General features: G+C 33.2%; 2 protein-coding genes and 1 long non-coding RNA gene across 7 annotated transcripts in view; 1 reads left to right on the top strand and 2 right to left on the bottom strand.

Annotated features, from left to right (window-relative positions):
* Window positions 1-19,480, bottom strand: part of LOC149484919 (uncharacterized) — a 99,930-nt gene that overhangs the window by 53,505 nt on the left and 26,945 nt on the right. The window lies entirely within an intron of this gene.
* The window catches only part of LOC149484920 (uncharacterized protein ZK1073.1), a 52,247-nt gene that overhangs the window by 9,552 nt on the left and 23,215 nt on the right, over window positions 1-19,480 (bottom strand). For 4 of the 5 annotated variants that reach the window (XM_089701206.1, XM_089701203.1, XM_089701205.1 and 1 more), the window contains 6 exons: window positions 13,582-13,645; window positions 12,489-12,606; window positions 11,926-12,074; window positions 10,279-10,454; window positions 7,582-7,703; window positions 6,468-6,630 (listed from right to left, as the gene is read on the bottom strand). In XM_089701206.1, coding sequence (XP_089557332.1) covers window positions 6,468-6,630; window positions 7,582-7,703; window positions 10,279-10,454; window positions 11,926-12,074; window positions 12,489-12,606; window positions 13,582-13,645 — 792 coding nt within the window. The remainder of the gene's footprint in view (window positions 1-6,467; window positions 6,631-7,581; window positions 7,704-10,278; window positions 10,455-11,925; window positions 12,075-12,488; window positions 12,607-13,581; window positions 13,646-19,480) is intronic. The other variant, XM_089701204.1, reaches the window with a different exon arrangement.
* On the top strand, window positions 16,950-17,845 carry LOC149484921 (uncharacterized). Its single transcript, XR_016316244.1, has 3 exons — window positions 16,950-17,366; window positions 17,490-17,551; window positions 17,626-17,845. It is a non-coding gene; the product is annotated as an uncharacterized LOC149484921 (long non-coding RNA).

Below are 19,480 nucleotides of genomic sequence, written 5' to 3'. Positions count from 1 at the left end.
CTGTTTTGGTTAAAATCGCTTCGAAAATTAACCATTATTTGTCGTAAAAAGTAAACGACAAAAAAAATTATTGTGGGTTATCCATAAGAAATAGACATATACCATCGCGGACTTTTCTATAGATCTTTTCAATACATTATTTTGATAAAACTCGTAGGGTTCAGCCTGCGTTTGCAATGTAAGCGGAAAAAATGTAATTATTTACGACATCACATTATAAACCTCAAAAATAACAGTAATTCTCCACTATTTAATGGATGTTATTATACATATAAACCTTCCTCTTGAATCACTCTATCTATTGAAAAAAACCGCATCAAAATTCGTTGCGTAGTTTCAAAGATTTAAGCGTACAAAGGGACATAGAGACATAGGGACAGAGAAAGCGACTTTGTTTTATACTATGTAGTGATGATGATATAGAGCGGATGCGGAATGAATCCAGCTCTAAAATCTAGGTATGATCCATTTATATTATAATAACCAGCCAATTAAACTTTACTATTAATTTATAATTATTATGTTATTAAAGATGTCTATCAGACAGACAAAAAGCAAAAAAAATATGGCTAGGCAAATTGATTTGCGTCATACAATTTTTTGCATACTAGTTAAAATTGCTTTTAATATAAAATATAAAATTGTTTTGTATTCCGCATGTCAGGTTAATAGTTAATTATTATTTTTTATTCATTTCATTATTAATATCTTTCAATTACTTATAAAGTTATATCGTTTTTGGAACTTAATTTAATTTAATTTTAACTGCCTCTTAAAGATGAATTCTTTATTATTGCACGCCTCATAAGCGAAGCGTTGAGGTGGGTACTACTGTCACTTCGCGCAAAACATCTGATTTTTCAAACTTAAAATGTCTTTATGTATCATACATTGCACTTGTAAGATATTTACCCTTATTGAGCTTATAGCTATATTATTATCTATACAATTCGAAAATTTGGCAAATAATAATCAAACTATTATTAAATGTTATTTATTATTTACTAGCTTTCCGCCCGCGGCTTCACCCATTTTGTCTAAAAACTAATAAATTATATAGGTACTAAAACTTTCCTCTTGGATCACTCTATCTATTAAAAAAACCGCATCAAAATCCTTTGCGTAGTCTTAAAGATTTAAGCATATATGTATAGGGACATAGGGACAGAAAAAGCGACTTTGTTGACATCAACAGCTATATTGCTGTACAAAAGTATCTCATCTGTGGTACCTAGATGGTTTGTATAGTACAAAAGGTGACCTTATCGTTTATAACTGATAAGCGAAATAATTTCTTTATATTTATTTCTAACTAGCTTCCGCCCGCGGCTTCGCCCGCGTGGTGTTTTGATAAAAGGTAGCCTATGTTCTTTCTCAGGGTCTAAAGATTGTATGTGCCAAAATCGGTTGAGAGGTTTCAGCGGGAAAGCGTAACAGACAGACAGACAGACAGACAAAGTTACTTTCGCATTTATAATATTAGTAGGGATAGTAGGTATAATTTCTTTCTTTTAAAAATTTATCTTTATTAAAGTATATTCAATTTTAATTATATTACCTAATACTAAACAAAAACATGGAATATTTACAGTATTATTGAGCATTAAAAAAATAGATAATGAGGAAGATAATGAAGGTCTCGGAATGAATAATAATATTATGTATATCCACTATGACTTAAAAGTTCTCTAGACATATTTTTTAGTCATAAATCAATGCATGTAGGTTATAATAATTATATTATCTAAATTCTTAACAATAAAAAATACACATTCAAGTGTAGCCAAATGAGTTCTAATAAAAAAATGTGTGCGTGTACTAGTGTACTCACGTAAGAAGTGAAACTTCTTTATGACCTTATTTTTCAAAAAATAATTTGCTAAAAAGAATGCGCGCGTGTAAAAAGATGGCGCGTAACGGAAAATAGTCACGCGTAACGAAAAATGTTACACTTAATTTTTTTTTCAACCCCGACTTTGTTTTATACTATGTAGTGATGGCTAACACCAAATAATGATGCCTACTTCTCATCGATGTTTTTAATACGATAATAATTTGAAAATATGTCGAATTGAAATAAAAAATAAACTAAAAAAGGCGAAATACTGCTTAAAAAGATCACAATAATATAATGCATTGTGCGCAATATTCGGTGTGTTGAAAATATTTACGTTTATAAAATAAGAAACGAATTTAACGGGAAAACCTTGAATTGAAACACTATTTTTTTACTAGAATTCCGCCCGCGGCTTCGCCCGCGTTTTCAAAGGAAAACCCGCATAGTTCCCGTTCCCGTGGGATTTCCGGGATAAAACCTATCCTATGTGTTAATCCAAGTTACCCTCTATATGTGTGCTAAATTTCATTGTAATCGGTTCAGTAGTTTTTACGTGAAAGAGTAACAAACATCCATACATCCATACATCCTTACAAACTTTCGCCTTTATAATAGTACTAGATTTCCGCCCGCGGCTTCGCCCGCGTTTTCAAAGGAAAACCCGCATAGTTCCCGTTCCCGTGGGATTTCCGGGATAAAACCTATCCTATGTGTTAATCCAAGTTACCCTCTATATGTGTGCTAAATTTCATTGTAATCGGTTCAGTAGTTTTTACGTGAAAGAGTAACAAACATCCATACATCCATACATCCATACATCCATACATCTATACATCCTTACAAACTTTCGCCTTTATAATAGTATTAAGATTAAGATTAAGATATTAAGATAAGATTAGTTTCTTATAACCAGAATAAAAAGTCTATCTAGTGATATCCAGGTAGGTACAAAATATTCAAAGGAGACCATTTTTTTGTATGGAGAATAGGCCCACCTCAATTTTTTTGCGTATATTAATGAAATGTGTGTTAATTTGTTCCTTGAAGTCCCCAGATTACAGTGGTGACATTACTTTTACATGTTTTAACCGGAATCTTTAGAAACACGATGTGCAAACATTCACCTCATTCCTACATAAAAACTAATTGATAATGAGCGATTTGTCTTGTGTGACCCATCCGAATCATTGGGTCATGGGTACAATCACAGGGTACAATATATTTCAATAAATGAATAAATAAATATTAGAAAACATCACATACATTGTCACGATTCCAAGCTAAAGAACGAAGGTACCACAAACACAGAGACCCGATTTGGTTATAAATAGTATAGAAAATAGATATAAGTGTGTGTACCTCAAGTTTCTGGACCCTGATGCGATTTTAGCGATTTCGTTTGTAAAACAACGAAGCTTCAAAATTCTTAATATAATTTTATATTTTTTTCACGTTTTTTTTTATTATTATACGTTACCGAGTCTTGGTGGGCCCACAAAAAATAGTCTCCTTTCGGTTTAACGATGACACGTCAGACAGGTCACGTCAGACGAAGACTCAAAGTCGAAGTCGACATACTTTTTGGTATAAATCGAAAAAAAAGCACATTGTTATTTTTTCAACTGATACTACACTATACAAATTAGAACATAATATTATGTTGGTATTATAATAATGTACGAAAGTAACATAATATCAGAATATGATCTAGTCATTTTTAATAAAAAATGACTAACATAATATATTTTTTTTCTATTTGCGGTACTGATGCGAAACGAAAACCGTGCGTCAGAAATTTACTATACAGTGTATAAATATTTGCTTGTATTGTTATGGTGCATTTACATCAAACGAGCGAATGCTCATTCTAACATTTCTAACCCTTTGTCAAATTCTTTTAGTGTAAACAGGCGTAGAGCATTCTTTCGTTGTTCTTAGTGCGTTTGAAAAGATTCTATACAATGTTCTAATACTGAACAACGCTGAATGCGTGTTTTCGTTTACACTAAGAGATCACGAAATAATGCTCTTGCTTTAGCTCCAGCTCTACGTTCGTTTGGTGTAAATGCACCGTTACACGAGTTTTATTCAAATGACGTAGGTATCATAAGTACTGCATAGTAAAATTCATAATTTCATGAAGAAATTATGCATAATAGTACTGATATAAATCTGCAATGTTTAAACAATGCATTATTTTTTGTTTTAAAGTATGGATTATATTCTATAATATAACTTGCAACGGCAAAACTTGTTTTCTATGCATATAAAAAATTAGCGGTAAATTAATTTTTAGTGCAAAAATTATACGTTCAATAAAACATCTTCACACATTATATTATGCAAATAATCATCGGTTAGACAACGTATTGAAAGTCAGTTGAAATTCATATAAAAATAATCTCGGCTGTAACATTTAGACCCAATTTCACCAATATTTTCTAAATCAGACATTTATTAATCGAGCTTCAAATTAAACATGTATTTTAACATCGTTGTCAACTCTACAGGTCCCAAGAAGGAAATCTAACAGCCGATTATCAAATCGACCATTAACTGAGCGACTCACGAATCATTCATTCGTATTTTAAACCGCCCGAAACAAAATGTCATAGTTGACAATGCCATAGTTTCGCACGTTGGGGCTATTTGTTCTAGTTGTATAATAACTGTCATGTTTGGTAATTCGACTAAATTGAAATGTTCTAACACTGTATACAATTTAATAATCATGTAGAAACTTTTACGTTTGCTGGTTTATATGTCAAACGATTTGGTCGTTACCATGGTTACAAATGTTTGATGTTATTTGGAGATTGTTTTGTTGTGATTTTTCTTGTGTTATTTTAATTTTATTTTGAGTTGAATAAATACAATAATGTTGAAGAAAAATCGCGGTTCAATTTCACTTGGTCGAAGGTAAACTGGATCTGGTTGAAATTACGAAAAAAAATTCGGAGTCCGAAGGAAAGTGCGAGAGATCTCATACTAGAAGAGCAATTAAAACAAGAAAAATAAAGACAAAGCAGCAAGATACATTTAAAGTAAATTAATAGTAAATTCTTGTTTGTAATAACCTAGTATCTAGTTGTTATAACCTATTTATTGAATGATGTTGATAGGTACAATCTAAGGGTACAATAAAAATGTTTTATAAAAACACAAGTTTTATTTATTTAGGTAACATGAAAAATTACATATTTCTATAACAATGTCACATTTAAATTAAATTAGGATCATCATCATCGTCAGCCCATATACTTTCTCACTGCTGGGACATGGGATTGGTAGTGCTAACTTAAACTTAAACACGGTAAGGGATCAGGTCATTATCCACCACGCTATCTTATGATATGTCGGTTTCCTCACAATGTTTTTCACCACTGAGCCATCACTGCACTGCACTACAATAAGCAGTTGGTCTGTAGGTGAAACTGATAGATTCCTAAAACAGAATTTAAAATTAAGATAAGTACATTTCATAATCATGAGGAGGCCTGAGCCTTACCTGAGTAGTGGTGAAGTTTACATTTTAAGTACCTATATTGGTATTCAATACTAGATTTGACATGACTCACAGGATTATTATGGTTTAATTGAAAATAATACAGTATGTAGGAAGGAACCTTTTATGCACATAAATATAAATATTACCTCACGAGATAGTTTTATTTACAGATCCGACGGTTATTCGAGTTTATCTTCAATTAATTGCAATACTTCCAAAACCGATTGTTTTGATAAACGAAATCTTGTACTAAAATCAACATCATCATATTCTTCGAAACAATGACGACGTCTTTATAAATTCTGGGCCGTCGCGGTCGCACTATATAATCCAAATTATACAAATCATCCAACACATCTTCATTTACAAAAATAAAATAGTATGCAGAGTCCATCTTGACAGCAAGAAAACTTCAAATCATTTTTTCTAATCGCTTGTTAAAAATTTAAAGAGCCTCTATGCCACGGGTTAAATATAATGCCGTGTTAAGGAAACTAATCCTCGATTAGGTCATGGTGGGACACTCCCTTACATTGATGTCCCGTTAAAAGAGTTAACAGCGTGTTAAACTAACTAACAGAGCTTGATGAAACTGGGCCACTCTATTATACTAATAAGACGATCAACAAGACCATTAAGTGCAAAAATTGTCAATATAGTGCAATATTTACATTAAATGTGCGTGATATCGTTTAACGATATATTAGTATCCAATATTCCAGGAGACTAACACGTTATTATGTATTTATCTAAAAGTAGCTATGTACCAAATGATTTAGTTCAAAATAGTGTATTATTGTATATCAAAGCAATAACGCTTTTGATAGAAAACTGTAGCCTGTAGGTAATGTTTTATCTTTAAAAGTGTATCGAGATTATGACAGTAAACTTAAACATTATACGAACAGTACGGAAACTACCTAAAAAACGTTCGAAACGGATCACTCATGCAAACATTCACGCAATAATTATTGACTTGCGGTTCTTACCGGTCGTTCCCTTTTGAGTTTCGTCGATGTTTGTGTGAGTGAGCTGTTTCGAACGTTTTGTAGGGAGTTTCGCTACTGTATATTCTGTTTACTATGATTCTTGGGTATTGTGTTGTAGTGTAGTATAACTCACCGCTTCAGCCAGTACATCTCCAGCTCTATCCACTTTCAGTATGGTAACTTTGTCCTTATCCAGTTCCTTGTACATGCGCTCCACTACGGAAAGGTACGGGCTTTGGGTCCCCGTGATGAGGAGTATGTCTGGTCGACAGCCGCGTAGTACTAGGTCCTTGCGACTAGAGATATAATACTTATATAACATGTTGATACACAATACTATATGTGCAACACCTCGACATACAACAAATCTATATACAATAAGTCCCGTGTCCCCTAGTTGTACATGGGACAGATGCATTATGCATACAACTGTTTCACTGAAAGATTTTCTTTAAGGAGAAGTCTTTTATTGACATGCACAACATTTATTTCGTCCAGAAACTTCTAAAAAAGAAGTACGATTTTATTTCAAGTTACTTTAAGTTAATGTGTTATGTGTTATAAATATTTATGATTACAGTTAACACCGTCATTGAAATAACAAATTTGATTAATGATAAACCTTGAATCATATGTAACGAATTATTTATATTATAATGATGAAGCCCTTCATCGTTTGTTAAATATTTAAAACACAAAAATGTTTTATAATTTATTAGTTAACTAATTTACATGCTTATACAACTGTATACGTATTTTGACTTTCACCTTGAACTGTCGAATTAGTAACTGTATCCAAAATTAAACAAATTAATGGGTTAACCAAGTTAATAAACTACTGAATTAATGTCTCACTGACGATTAACCACTGTAAATAAATTGAAGGGTTCCGTAAATAAAACACGATTATGAGTTATTAATTTTTATATTTTCGAACCGATTGATAATGAGATTAGCATTTAAAACTTAAATATGCATTTGCTTTGTCTGACTTCATTCTTTATTGTTTTTGTGTGTCTGTGTTTTGAAATATTTATTTCTTACTTTCTTTCAAACAAACTATCAAAGAAAGTCATCCGTATAGATAACATGAGTAGCGATTGTTTGTGTGTGTGTGTGTTTGTACACGTGTAGTGTGTAGTGTGTTGTGTGACTGGTGTTGTTGTTGTACTCACTAGTGTGTAGTGTGTGCGTGTGTAGTGTGTTTGTGTGTAGTGTGAGTGTAGAGCGGTTGGTGTTGTACTCACTTGATGAACGCGCGCACGTACTGCTTGATATTATGCGTGTTTAGGTTCCCGCGCAGCCGCGAGCGGTACTCCGCGAGTGTGCGCTCGCGTTCCGCCGCTTCGCACGACTCGCTTGGAATTTTCTGTTAAAATGTTGCTAATTGGCTGATTGTTTCTTTTTGACGTGACAACGTCTTAAATTAGGTTGCGACTGGGAGTCACTTATGAAAAAGTGTAACGCTCGGTAACGTTACGATGAGTCACCGAACGAGAGAGAGGCCCGCCGAATGCCTTGCGTCTCTCTCCCACTCAACTATGATCGAGAAAAAGACGTTGTCACGTAAAATCTTCGCCCGTAAAACCGACTTTACAGGCAACCATTTTTTTATTTTGCCAATTTTTTTCCTTGTTGAGAGCCGATTTTAACATCTGCTTAACTTAGTAAACGTTTAAAATATCTCGATGCCGAGGTTATAGAAGTTTCTGTTACATAATATATTGTGTCAACTGCACGACAGACAAAGTTATATTATTTTTATACTGTATGTATAAATCGCTTTCAATTATGGCGAAATCGGCTCTTAATCGCATAAGTAAGACAAATAACTCATAATAACGGCATAGTATTATTCATTTACTTCATGCATTCTATAAAGGCAAAGCTCACTAAAATCAGTAAAAACTTACAAAAAATGCTCAACTACATGGTATCTACCCAATTATAAGAAAAAAGTTTTAATGAGCGATTTATTTTAAATAAGTATTGTATTTTTATATCGAGCAGACAGAACAAAACAAGATTAGACTCAACAAAAACATATATTAAACAAACACATAATATGAAGTATATTAATAAGGAAGCTTTATTATTCAAATAAAATTCGTATTAACAGTTGTTATTATGAATTAAATCTAAGAAATCCATTATGTTATGAATAAGTAAACCTATAATGTCGCCATTCAATTAAAAGGAATGATCATATTTTACACTAATTTAAAATAAGCAGTCATTTTTTTGTAGATAAAATCTAGATAATAAGTTATATTGTGATGACTAACTACGTGTGAGAATTAGTTGTAATGAAAAAAAAACAAACGCAAACTAGATCTAACTAATGACTAAAAGCAACAGTGTATAAAAGAAAAGAAATAAAAGAGATCGAAAAAAAAATTAAGTAAGGAACAGGTTTTTGACATTCAAGAAGAAGATGTAAGAAAATTTTAAATAGGAAAAAATGCTGCCATTTCAATGCATTACTTGCAATAAAGAATACTAAGACATCGTAAAAAAACGCATTCCTTAACAAAAATAAAGAAAAAAAGCATGATTGGTGTTTGGACTTCCTACACTCATAACTTCATAAGTCCTAACGGAATCGAAATAGTGAAATTCCCAAAAAACTAACTACAATTTAAAAAGTTTTTGAAGTGAAACTTCTTTATCGGGGTTGGGAAAAAATTGAGTGTAACATTTTTTCGTTACGCGTGACATTTTTCCGTTACGCGCTATATTTTCTTATCCCTACCACGCGTGATTCGACGTATTTCTGTAAAGTTGCATATAGTAAATTATTTTTTGAAAAATAAGGACATAAAAAAGTTGCACTTCGTACGTGTATACACTAATACACGCACACATTTTTTTTCATGTTAAGTATGTCAAGTTGCTTCTTCTAAACATAGAAAGAGAGAGAACATTAGGAAGCATAAATAATTAAAAACAAAATAATAACCCATAAAAAAAAATTCTATAACCCATGCCACTGACAAAATGACTTGAAAGGTAATTACTTTGCACTATTTTTTGCCCTTCTTGTAGTCAGTGTAGTAATGACAATTGACAACAAAAACTCACGTTTACGTTGATTGATTATTCTGCTTCGAATGACGTAAAATGATTTTTTTTTTCGATGGAAAATGCCCATAAAATTAGTAAAGGTCAGAGCGGCGCGGCGCGGTGGTGTCAAACTATTTTTTTTTCCTAAATTTGTATAGATATTATGTTATTCTAAAAAATGTGAATTTAATTACAGTACAACCAAATGTACCTTAATATGTAAATATTTATAATTATTTTTTCAATGAATGGCATGTCAAATTCATTGATTATTTCCTTGATTATTTCAATACCGAGATATTTTGCATAGTTGTATTAAAATCAATATATTTTGTCTGCTGTCGCCTACTATTCATAAATTTTTACATAAAACTTCAATGTCATGGTCTAATTACAATCTCATTATAATTTGCGGATGAATTTTGGGGGATGTACCTAATTATTTCAATCGCGATTAACTTTAACCTACAATTTTGAATCTAGGTCCATTGTGTTGTAATGACTGTTCTATAAAAACGGTTAGGACTTATTATGTGTATTAATTTTTTTGTTGATCACGCGATTGCAGATTACTATTGTGACATTTGGAAAAACCTAAGTATTTAAATGTTAAAGCTAGTTTTTATTAGGTAAAGGGTTTTGGGTACAGAATACTGTGACGTACTTAACTTAAGCCAGATGGACAGCAAAATGATACTAAAATCAAATATCACCAAACAAAGACGGAACCGAAAAAAAACGTTTTAACTACTTTCCCATTCTACTAAAAGAGACCTACCTAACCAATACATTCATCCTGCTTTTCTCCCTATTAAACCCATCTTTTTTATCCTACCTAGCTAAATCCAAACACCAAGCACTTAGGAACAAGCCACTATTACCTGGTAGCGATAGTGCACGCAGGGCATGCGCATACAACTCACGTGTCCGAACTTGTGGTAGACGAGGAAGTCCTCCTCCGAGTGCGACATGTCGGCGCCGCGCCAGCGCGAGAAGCGCGAGCGGAACGCGTCCGCTACGGACGACGCGGACGCCGTGCAGTTCACTAGTATCAGACCTGGCGCGAGACACTAGTGTTGTAGTAGGTACGACGAGAAATTAATTATACTAAACTTCTGTTTTATGATATTGGTATAGATAAAAATCCCATTTTACACCGAATATAAAGAAATCATCATAAGGCTACTATCGCCTAGTAGCCGAATCAGTACAAAAAAGGGATATTATCTTTAATAATAAAAATATAAAATTCTTTACAGTTTGACTATAAATCATCGGATATTTTTTATCATCATAATGAAAAAAAAAATTATTTAAGTTAATAACAATAAGGAAGTTTGCTCCAGTTAAGACAAAATTAAGAAATATATTAGGTATATTGTATGTATTATGAATTTTAGAATGGGTTATTAATTTTAAAAAAAATTTTTTTGGCCGTAATATGGCCTCCTTTCGACAAAAAATTATTTTATGAACAACTTATATCATTTTTTATGTTAAATTAAATACTTAAATTTTATTTTTACAAAAACCAAAGTGTAAGACGATATTATACGATCTTCATTACAATGTTTTTTTTTTGCTTACAAGAAAAACATGTTATTGATGCCGTAATAGATAATAATCTATTATCTAATTTTAGTTACTACATCATGTTTTTATTTCTTACTAGCGGTCCGCCCCGGCTTCGCCCGTGGTACATATTTACGTTTTCTCTACATAAAAACCATCCTCGTACTTCAAGGAATATAATAAAAAAAGAATTATCAAAATCGGTTCAGCCGTTCTCGAGTTATGCGCTTACCAACACATTTTGCGATTCATTTTTATATATAAGATTATTTAAATTTATATCTATGTGTGTGTGTGTGTGTGTGTCACAAGCATGTTAGCACGAGCTGCAGCGCCTTCCGCGAGGCGCGAGCGCGATCGAGTAGCGCTGTGTGTATGTGTGCGGGTGCCCGAACGCGTAAAGCAGTATGCGTAGGCACAGAATACATAATAGCAGCACAATATTGTAATACTGTGATAGTAGCTAAACGCTACAGAACGGACACTCGCCACCTCCCGCCAAAATTAAACTCTTGCCTCACCCCGCACGATCAGGCTAAAAATGGTCCGCATTTTTCTGCAAGGACGATACGCAACGAAGATTGACAACATTAATCAAATTGACTTAAAGTAATTTATTATTTTGGATTTGTGATTATCGTTTTTCGTAGAAAATGGTTAGATATTGTGCTGTTTACGGATTTATTTCATCAGAAAAACGCATTTTTTTTTTACGTTAGTCACAAATGTGCCAACCATAAAGTGTTAACACACACATTTACAGTCTCTACAGTGTGACTGTCAAAACGATAATTTTGTATGGAGTGTCCGGGGTGTGGCGTAGGTATGCAGCGTATAATGGGTGTCTTTTGCGTGCGTGTATGCCTGTGTGTGTAAATACCGAGCAGCGCGCGTGGATGTGTATAGTGTATACCTATGCCTGTAATTTGTATTATCTCGTGTATATGTACACATACCAAGCAAGCGGCGCGGGTGCGCATGCCCGCAGCGCGCGAGCACGTTGGCCCCAGCGCCCTCCCCGAGCCCGACCGCGTAGCGCACGTGCAAAAAGTCCAACACCGTCACCATGTCCTCGCCCAGTGTTTGGAGGGATGGGAATGGGTACCTGCAAGTGTAGTTCTCACGTGATTAAATGTTTGGGATTCAGCATGCGATGCATTATATTATTACCTACATACACTTTTGAAATATCAAATTTACTTATAGGTTTACAAGTTAATCATGTAATTTCCAAAAACCATTTATGTAGGGCAGAAATAAAAGGTAGTATGTATTTTACAATCTTCGATTCTATTTTTATGAAACATATTTCCTGTTAATATGTAAGTTATTACATCCGAATATAATTTAAGAATAGTGAAATACAGATAAGTATTACCAAACATTCCACTAAATATTTGACATTTGGTACTTCTTATGTTCTTAGCAATACTAGAACTTAGGAGGAACAATTTCAGGAGTTTACACTTTAACCACAAGCACTAAAATCAAATCAGTTTTCAATCAAAACTACGCTTACGATTCAGGCAGATCAGGCGAGTTCTCCTCATGTCCTGGCACATCCACATGTATGAAACACGACCGCTCTTTGATTTCCGACATCGCAGGACTGTTCACAAAGTCCACCATTGATGTATCTGGAGAAATAACTCAACGTAAACCTACATATTATATCTACTTATTAAAAAAATTATGTTCGTTTGTCCAACTAAAAAGGCCTAAGTAATACATCTACCTGGGAATTTTTATTTTAGTAGAAATATTATTGTAGATGATTTTGAATTAGGTAAGTATAATTCATAACGAAAGGACTTTACAGCTATAAGTACAGAGTTTTATAGCTGAAAGAATAACAACACTGCATCCTTAATTTATGAAAAGTCCTTGAAGCTAATGTTAATTTTTTAATATCAATATCGTCTGAATTTTATACTTACACGTAAAAACTTATTATGCGATTAAAAGATGATAATAGTGTTCATTCATACAGTTAAAAAAAACTAAACAAAAAACTTAACACTGACGTTTTTTCCATACATAAAAACAGTAAAGTACGTGTCGTTTTTGAATGTATGTATTATAAAATTTAATTAAAGAAATACTGTCGAATTATGTTAATTGTTTAAGATACAAAAACAATATTATGTAAGTACGTACATTGTACATGTAGTAACAAAAGTTTTAGTAAAAAAAACGACCTTATTTTTTCGTTTTTCCGGTAAATAAAAAGTCTTGGTATTTACAATATTATGTAAGATTGAATTTTGTTATAAGCCAAAAAGGATATTGAATGCACATGCTTTTGCACTTTTTAGAACTTTAATATATGGATTTTATTATGCTATATAATATCACAGATAATAATATAATAGGTACCTACTAAGTTTGTTTGGGCCCGGCGACGGGCTGCCGCTGATGGGGTCACGGATGAATTCTACACATACGGCCGTGGCCCCGTCGTTGATGCGGCTTGACGGAACACAGTGGGGTTTTGGTCGGTAGGAATCCGACATAACCCACGGCCTCTTCCCCGGAGGCCGTGGGTATCTATGCAAGATTTCCCCACTAAAAAAAAAAAAAAAAGGTACCTACTAAGTATACGTTATACTTACGATTGGTTCCCAGATCGTGGACGGTGAGAAAAACGCATCTTTTGTCTTGTTGGCTTAAGTCACCCTGAAAGCATACAAATCATAAATTAATTCGCGTGTAAGGCCGCCTTTCCATCTGCAAGAAAACTTTCGCAAGAAATGTCCGACAGTATGTCTGACAGCAGCTTGCAAGTCTAATTCCGCGTTTCCACCTGCAAGTAGACTAACTTTTTTAAACCAAGAAATACAAAAAATCGGATGTTATCTAGGGACAGATTGTCTATGATTAATAAAAAGCGAGATCCCACTGCAGGATTAGTGTTTACATCGTTGTTTTGCTAAAACCAAAATTTTGTGTATATTTATAATTAGGAGAATATGATATATCGCCTTGGTTGCCAGTATTAAATTTGGCAATATGCATAAAATTTTGGTTTTAGCACAAAATCGATGAACGCACTAATCCTGTGAGATCTTATACTTATCTTATTCTTATCTTTTCTTAATGTTTCATTCATTTCATTCATTCATTCAATAAAAATAATGTAATTTATAAACTGTAAAATTATTACATCACCTATCATACCGTTGCTTACTAGCAGCTAGCATAAAAACTAGATCCATAGTACACTAACTTCAAAATAAAAGTGTTAAAGAAGAAGGAAATAAAATAGATCCTTCATCTTACGAATTCGTACAATTCAATTTGGATCATGAATTACAGATAGGAACAATGTCTATCACCGACCTTTCTTATTACATGTAAATTTGTTCGCAAACGCTTTTTCCTATTTGCAATTTAGCAGAAAGGTTAAAAGGGGTATCGAAGGCTTTATTTCTATTGTTCGTTTGTGACATGAAAATTATACAATTCGTCTATAAAAGAAAGACAGAGGATACAAAAGTATTAGGCCGGAAGATACTGACACAAAATTTCGGGTCATTTGTAACAGGATGACGGTTCTACAGGGGTCTTAGTACGCAATGACGAAAAGAAAAATGATGGTCAGAACTCAGAACGCTGGTACCGGCGGACTAGTCGCGTGAGCGTTAGTCGAACTCGTCGACTCAAACGATTTGTAACACAAAAATTTTAGGATTTACCGATAGCCCATAAAAAAGAAGTAGGCGGTAGTGTCATGCCATACTTTCCGGTGTGACTTACAGCCCGCCATACCGATGTGAATGCGTTGATTAAAAAAAAAAACAATTCAACCATTTGTACCAGGGTAATTTTTGCACAGGTACTCATCGTCCTGCAGCCATGTACGAAAATCGCCATGCCATACTTTTCAGACAGTTCCATACCGCCGAAAATCAGCAATTATTTTTTTTTTTTGCTAAACGATTACGATTATGATACGATTACCCCTGTAGAACGGCGGTTCTGTTACAAATATGACCCGAAATTTTGTGTCAGTATCTCCCGGCCTATATAAAATATAAATAAATAAACAAAAAATCGAACAACCGTTAAGCCAAATGTTACCTACAACATTTTCAGTTTTTTTTTTGTAAACATTTTTGCGTGCTAATGTTTCCTCTGGTTATTTCTTTGCACTTATAGTGTAAATGTCATTTAGTGTTATTTGTAAAATTTATGCATTTTTTTTTTGCAAAAAGTCTTTTTTACTCAAAAATTATGTGAGACAAAGAAAAAAGTTAAACGTCTTACGTCTCTGTCTGCTCATATCATTGGAACGGTTTAAACTTTAAACTTTGGAATAATTAATTTAGACGGTAGCTATAAATATTATTTCACGAATTTTTACCTAATAATATTGTTTTGATTCCTTAACAAAGATCAAATTATGACGATAATATATTTTTTGTTTTCAGCTAAGGTTATTTATGTCTTTATTGTAAGTATAACAGATTTGCATGCAAATGCACGTGAATAAATTAAATAAAATCATATCAATCTCCAGACATATTCATCACTCAATATCTTCCCACCAGCATGGCTTTGTTAAAGGACGCTCTATACACACAAACATGGTATCATTTATTTCAAACCTTTCTTATGATGTTGACAGAGGGAAGCAAGTAGACGTTATATATACAGATTTTGCAAGCGCCTTTGACAAAGTCGACCACTCAGTTTTAATACAAAAGATATCATCCTATGGAATATCGGGCCCCCTTCTTAATTGGTTTCAATCGTACCTCAGAGAAAGGCCTTTGGTAGTATCAGTTAACGCCTATACTTCTAAATCATACCAGGCAACTTCAGGCGTGCCTCAAGGATCACATTTAGGCCCTATTCTCTTCGTCATATTTATCAACGACATAACTATTGCCATTAAAAACTCACAAGTCTCACTATTTGCTGACGATCTAAAACTTTATAAAGTCGTCGATTCAGTTTATGACGCACAATTGATTCAAAGCGATCTAAATAATATCCAAACTTGGTGTGAAGCAAACAAAATGATTATAAACCCAAAAAAATGTTTTCACCTTATATGCACTAGGAATAAAAATGTACTTAAATCTAATTTTAACATTAATCGTGTTCAAATAGAAGAGGTCAAAGAGATGAGGGACTTGGGTATTGTGATTGATGGGAGCTTGAAGTTTAATTCGCATTTTGACACAATTGTTAAAAAGGCGAATCAGATGGTTGGTTTCTTGAAAAGAAACACAAAAGGTTTCCGTTTTAATAGTACCCGGATTATTTTGTACAATAGTATGGCTCGCAGCGTTCTTGAATACGCGAGTGTCGTTTGGAACCCTTACTTCACCGTTCACTCTCAACGACTGGAAGCTGTACAGCGTAGGTTCACTCGGTATCTTGCCTTTATTTCACCTGGCATTTCGCACAGACGCCCTTACTTTGATAGATTAGCTTTTTTCAAAATGGATAAACTTCACGACAGAAGAGTCACCCTTGACTTAACATTTTTGTTTAAATTGGTTAACGGAACAATCGAAAGCCCAGATTTGCTCAATAGCATTATGTTTAATGTTCCCCGTTCGATTCCCAGGAAGCCTATCCGAACTTTCAGCGTTCCAACTTGCAGAACAACTCTCGGTTCAAACTCGCCAGTATTTCGCTTATTAAGAACCTACAATGAATTCCTCACTAAAGATCCGAACCTTGATATTTTCCACGATACTTTGCCAATGTTTAAACGAAAACTGCAGAGATCATATCAGATCACGTTTTAGAATTAAGCAATATTGAATCAATATTATTTACTTTAGTTGTATAAACCATCCTCATTAAGGTGATGAATTAATTTTTCTAACATTTACGGCCCTTTTCAAACCTTCGTAATTTTTATATTATTAAAGTTGTCGTGATGAAAATTCTTGACAAGAAAGTTCAATAGTAACACAATACGTCTACCGTTTTAGAAACATGATTCCATGATATTTTCTCGATAGAAAAAAAATACAAAGTTCTCATTGTTATTTTTTTATAATCTCTGGCATCTTCAAAATAACAAACGTAAAGTTACGACTTTTTGGATATTAACTATAAAATATACAACCTATACGTCTACCGATTTAGAATTTTGAAATATGCGATGGTTTTGAAATAAACAAGAAATACTTGAAATTAGCGCGCGACCAGCCAATATAGCGAGAGCCGCCCTGTACCTTCCTACCCCGATCGCTGCACGAGTCATTCCCGCTACGGCCGTCACACGGGGAACTTGTGTCGCTCGCGCAATCGTAAAAAAGGGTGACAACACGATAAGACAAAATGAGACAAATGGGGACAATAAAGAAAATAAGAAGAAGAAACATAAAGGTTGGAGAAAAAAGAATGCTTACAATTGGAACAAATTAATGAAGAAGTTGGTTTTATTTTAAATTTGATGATAATTGTATTATAGACGATGTTTGATATGTACCCCTGTTTTAAGTACATAACGAATGTGTAAGATTTTTTTCATTTATAGCATAGATAATCTTTTCAGAAATCCGGAATCCAGAAGGAAAATAAACCCACTGATTGTTCACAATGTGAACCCACTCCTTCGTAAGTACCTTTATTCAGTCAAAAATGTATGTTATCAACGTTCTACTGGTTTTATCGCATGATTCCATTTTTAGCAAAAAGCAACAAAGTGCAAAGAAATAAAAAAATCATGGTGAACTTAGTGGAAGTATGGCGGACGTGATATGGAACAGGAGCTCATTGGAGTAGTATTATATTTAAAAAAAATACGAAAAAATTTCAAGAATTACATTTCTTAGTAGGTGGTAGATAAGTATGTTGTATAAAGAATTTGATGTTGATATTTATTTCATTTATACTTACCTACTACACCTGTGCGGGAAATTGCTTAGTACTAAAACAGGTTTATATTCATATTTACATAGTAATGTGAGTTTTAATTTCGAAAAATTTTGTGTACTTATATTAAATTGAGTTCCTGGGTGATCTGGAAACACAATTGGGCCCGGAAGATGGCGCTGCAGTCACTCCTCCTAATCACAAGAACCGATTTGGATGAATATTTGTGTGCACATTTCATTGTTGTGGGATGATTGGTTGATTCGTTTTCACATTAGCTAATATTATGTATTTTTGTTGTAAACTTAATTTAATGTTTATAATACATTATTATTGGTATAAATAAGCCAGTGTTCGTCTCACATTGCTGTACCTGCCTACCTACCCTACCAGGGCCTAACTTTGTTCTGGCTATTTTATTTTGATTATTTGTAAAGAATAATTACAATTATAATAGAGTGCAAAACATACATGCGTCAATATATTTTGTGTTTTTTTTAAAACAATTTTTCTATTTAAAAAAATATCATTCCGACCGCGGCTTTGCCCGCTTGGAATTAGGTTATATCGTGAATCCTGTTTTATCCCACAGAAGTGTTCAGTTCGGATAAAAAGTATCCTATGTGTAAATCCAGGCAATTAGCTATATTTTATCAAAATTGGTAATGTAGTCTTGACGTGATTAAGTAAGTAACAACTAACAAAAAAATATACAAATTAACATCCAAAGTTTCGCATCAGTTTTACTGTATTAGTGATATCTTCCACTCTTGACTTTGACTGAGAAGAATTAGGGTTTATAACTTCTTTCAGAAATAGTACCTTTCATTTCTGGGCATGATGTAATATCTACGTCAGCATCAAATTCTATCTAAATCAATTCAGTAGTCCGCGTTATTGATTACCATTTCATTTTTTCAGAGTAACAATATTTTTTGTAATTTTAAAGATTATTTATAACCTGTATTATTTTGTAATAAAGTAAACATTACGAAATAATAATAATTATTAATAATGTCTAAGTAGTTGTTGGAAAGAAGATTATTTGTTTATAAGCAAGAAAATAAAACCAATAAATCAACAATTGAATAAATGTATAACAATATTATAACTGTATGACGACTCCATACATGTTTGTCCCGAGTCGGCCAGCGGCAGCGCGGCGAGTTTGCAAGAATGACTTCGCGCACACCCGCGTTCGCGATAGCGAGCTATTAGACTCCGCCCGCCAAGCAGTGGATTTTTTTTTGTGTATCGTCTTAACTACATTTATCTTTATTTTTCTTGTAATGCTGTGTACATCTATAATAGGGTCAAGCATTAGAATATTCTTACTCTGTATTTATTATTAAGGAATGTTGTATGCGCGATCTGTCGATGTACCTAAATAAATAAATAAATAAATAAATAAATAAAATAGAGTTAAAATTTAAATATTGAAAGTGAAATAAAAAATAAGTTACTGATACAATGTTAAACAACACCTTCGTTATTCATATAACACTACAATGTTTATGATAAAATTTATTATTATGGTATCTGTATACTTCTATTGTTTGTTGTTTTCTTCTTGTAACGTTATATATTGTTATAATTATATTTTATTGAAAACAAAACATCCCTTCCAATGAAAAAATCTTTAAGATAGTTAATTTGCTGAACCGTGGCCTA

The sequence above is a fragment of the Colias philodice genome, chromosome 11, assembly GCF_061535455.1.
Source record: "Colias philodice isolate Cphi_HAF_F1 chromosome 11, ilColPhil1 Martin Lab GWU primary, whole genome shotgun sequence".
NCBI lineage: Eukaryota > Metazoa > Arthropoda > Insecta > Lepidoptera > Pieridae > Colias > Colias philodice.
Note: the sequence above shows the minus strand (reverse complement) of the source record. Positions and strands in the feature narration are given on the sequence as shown.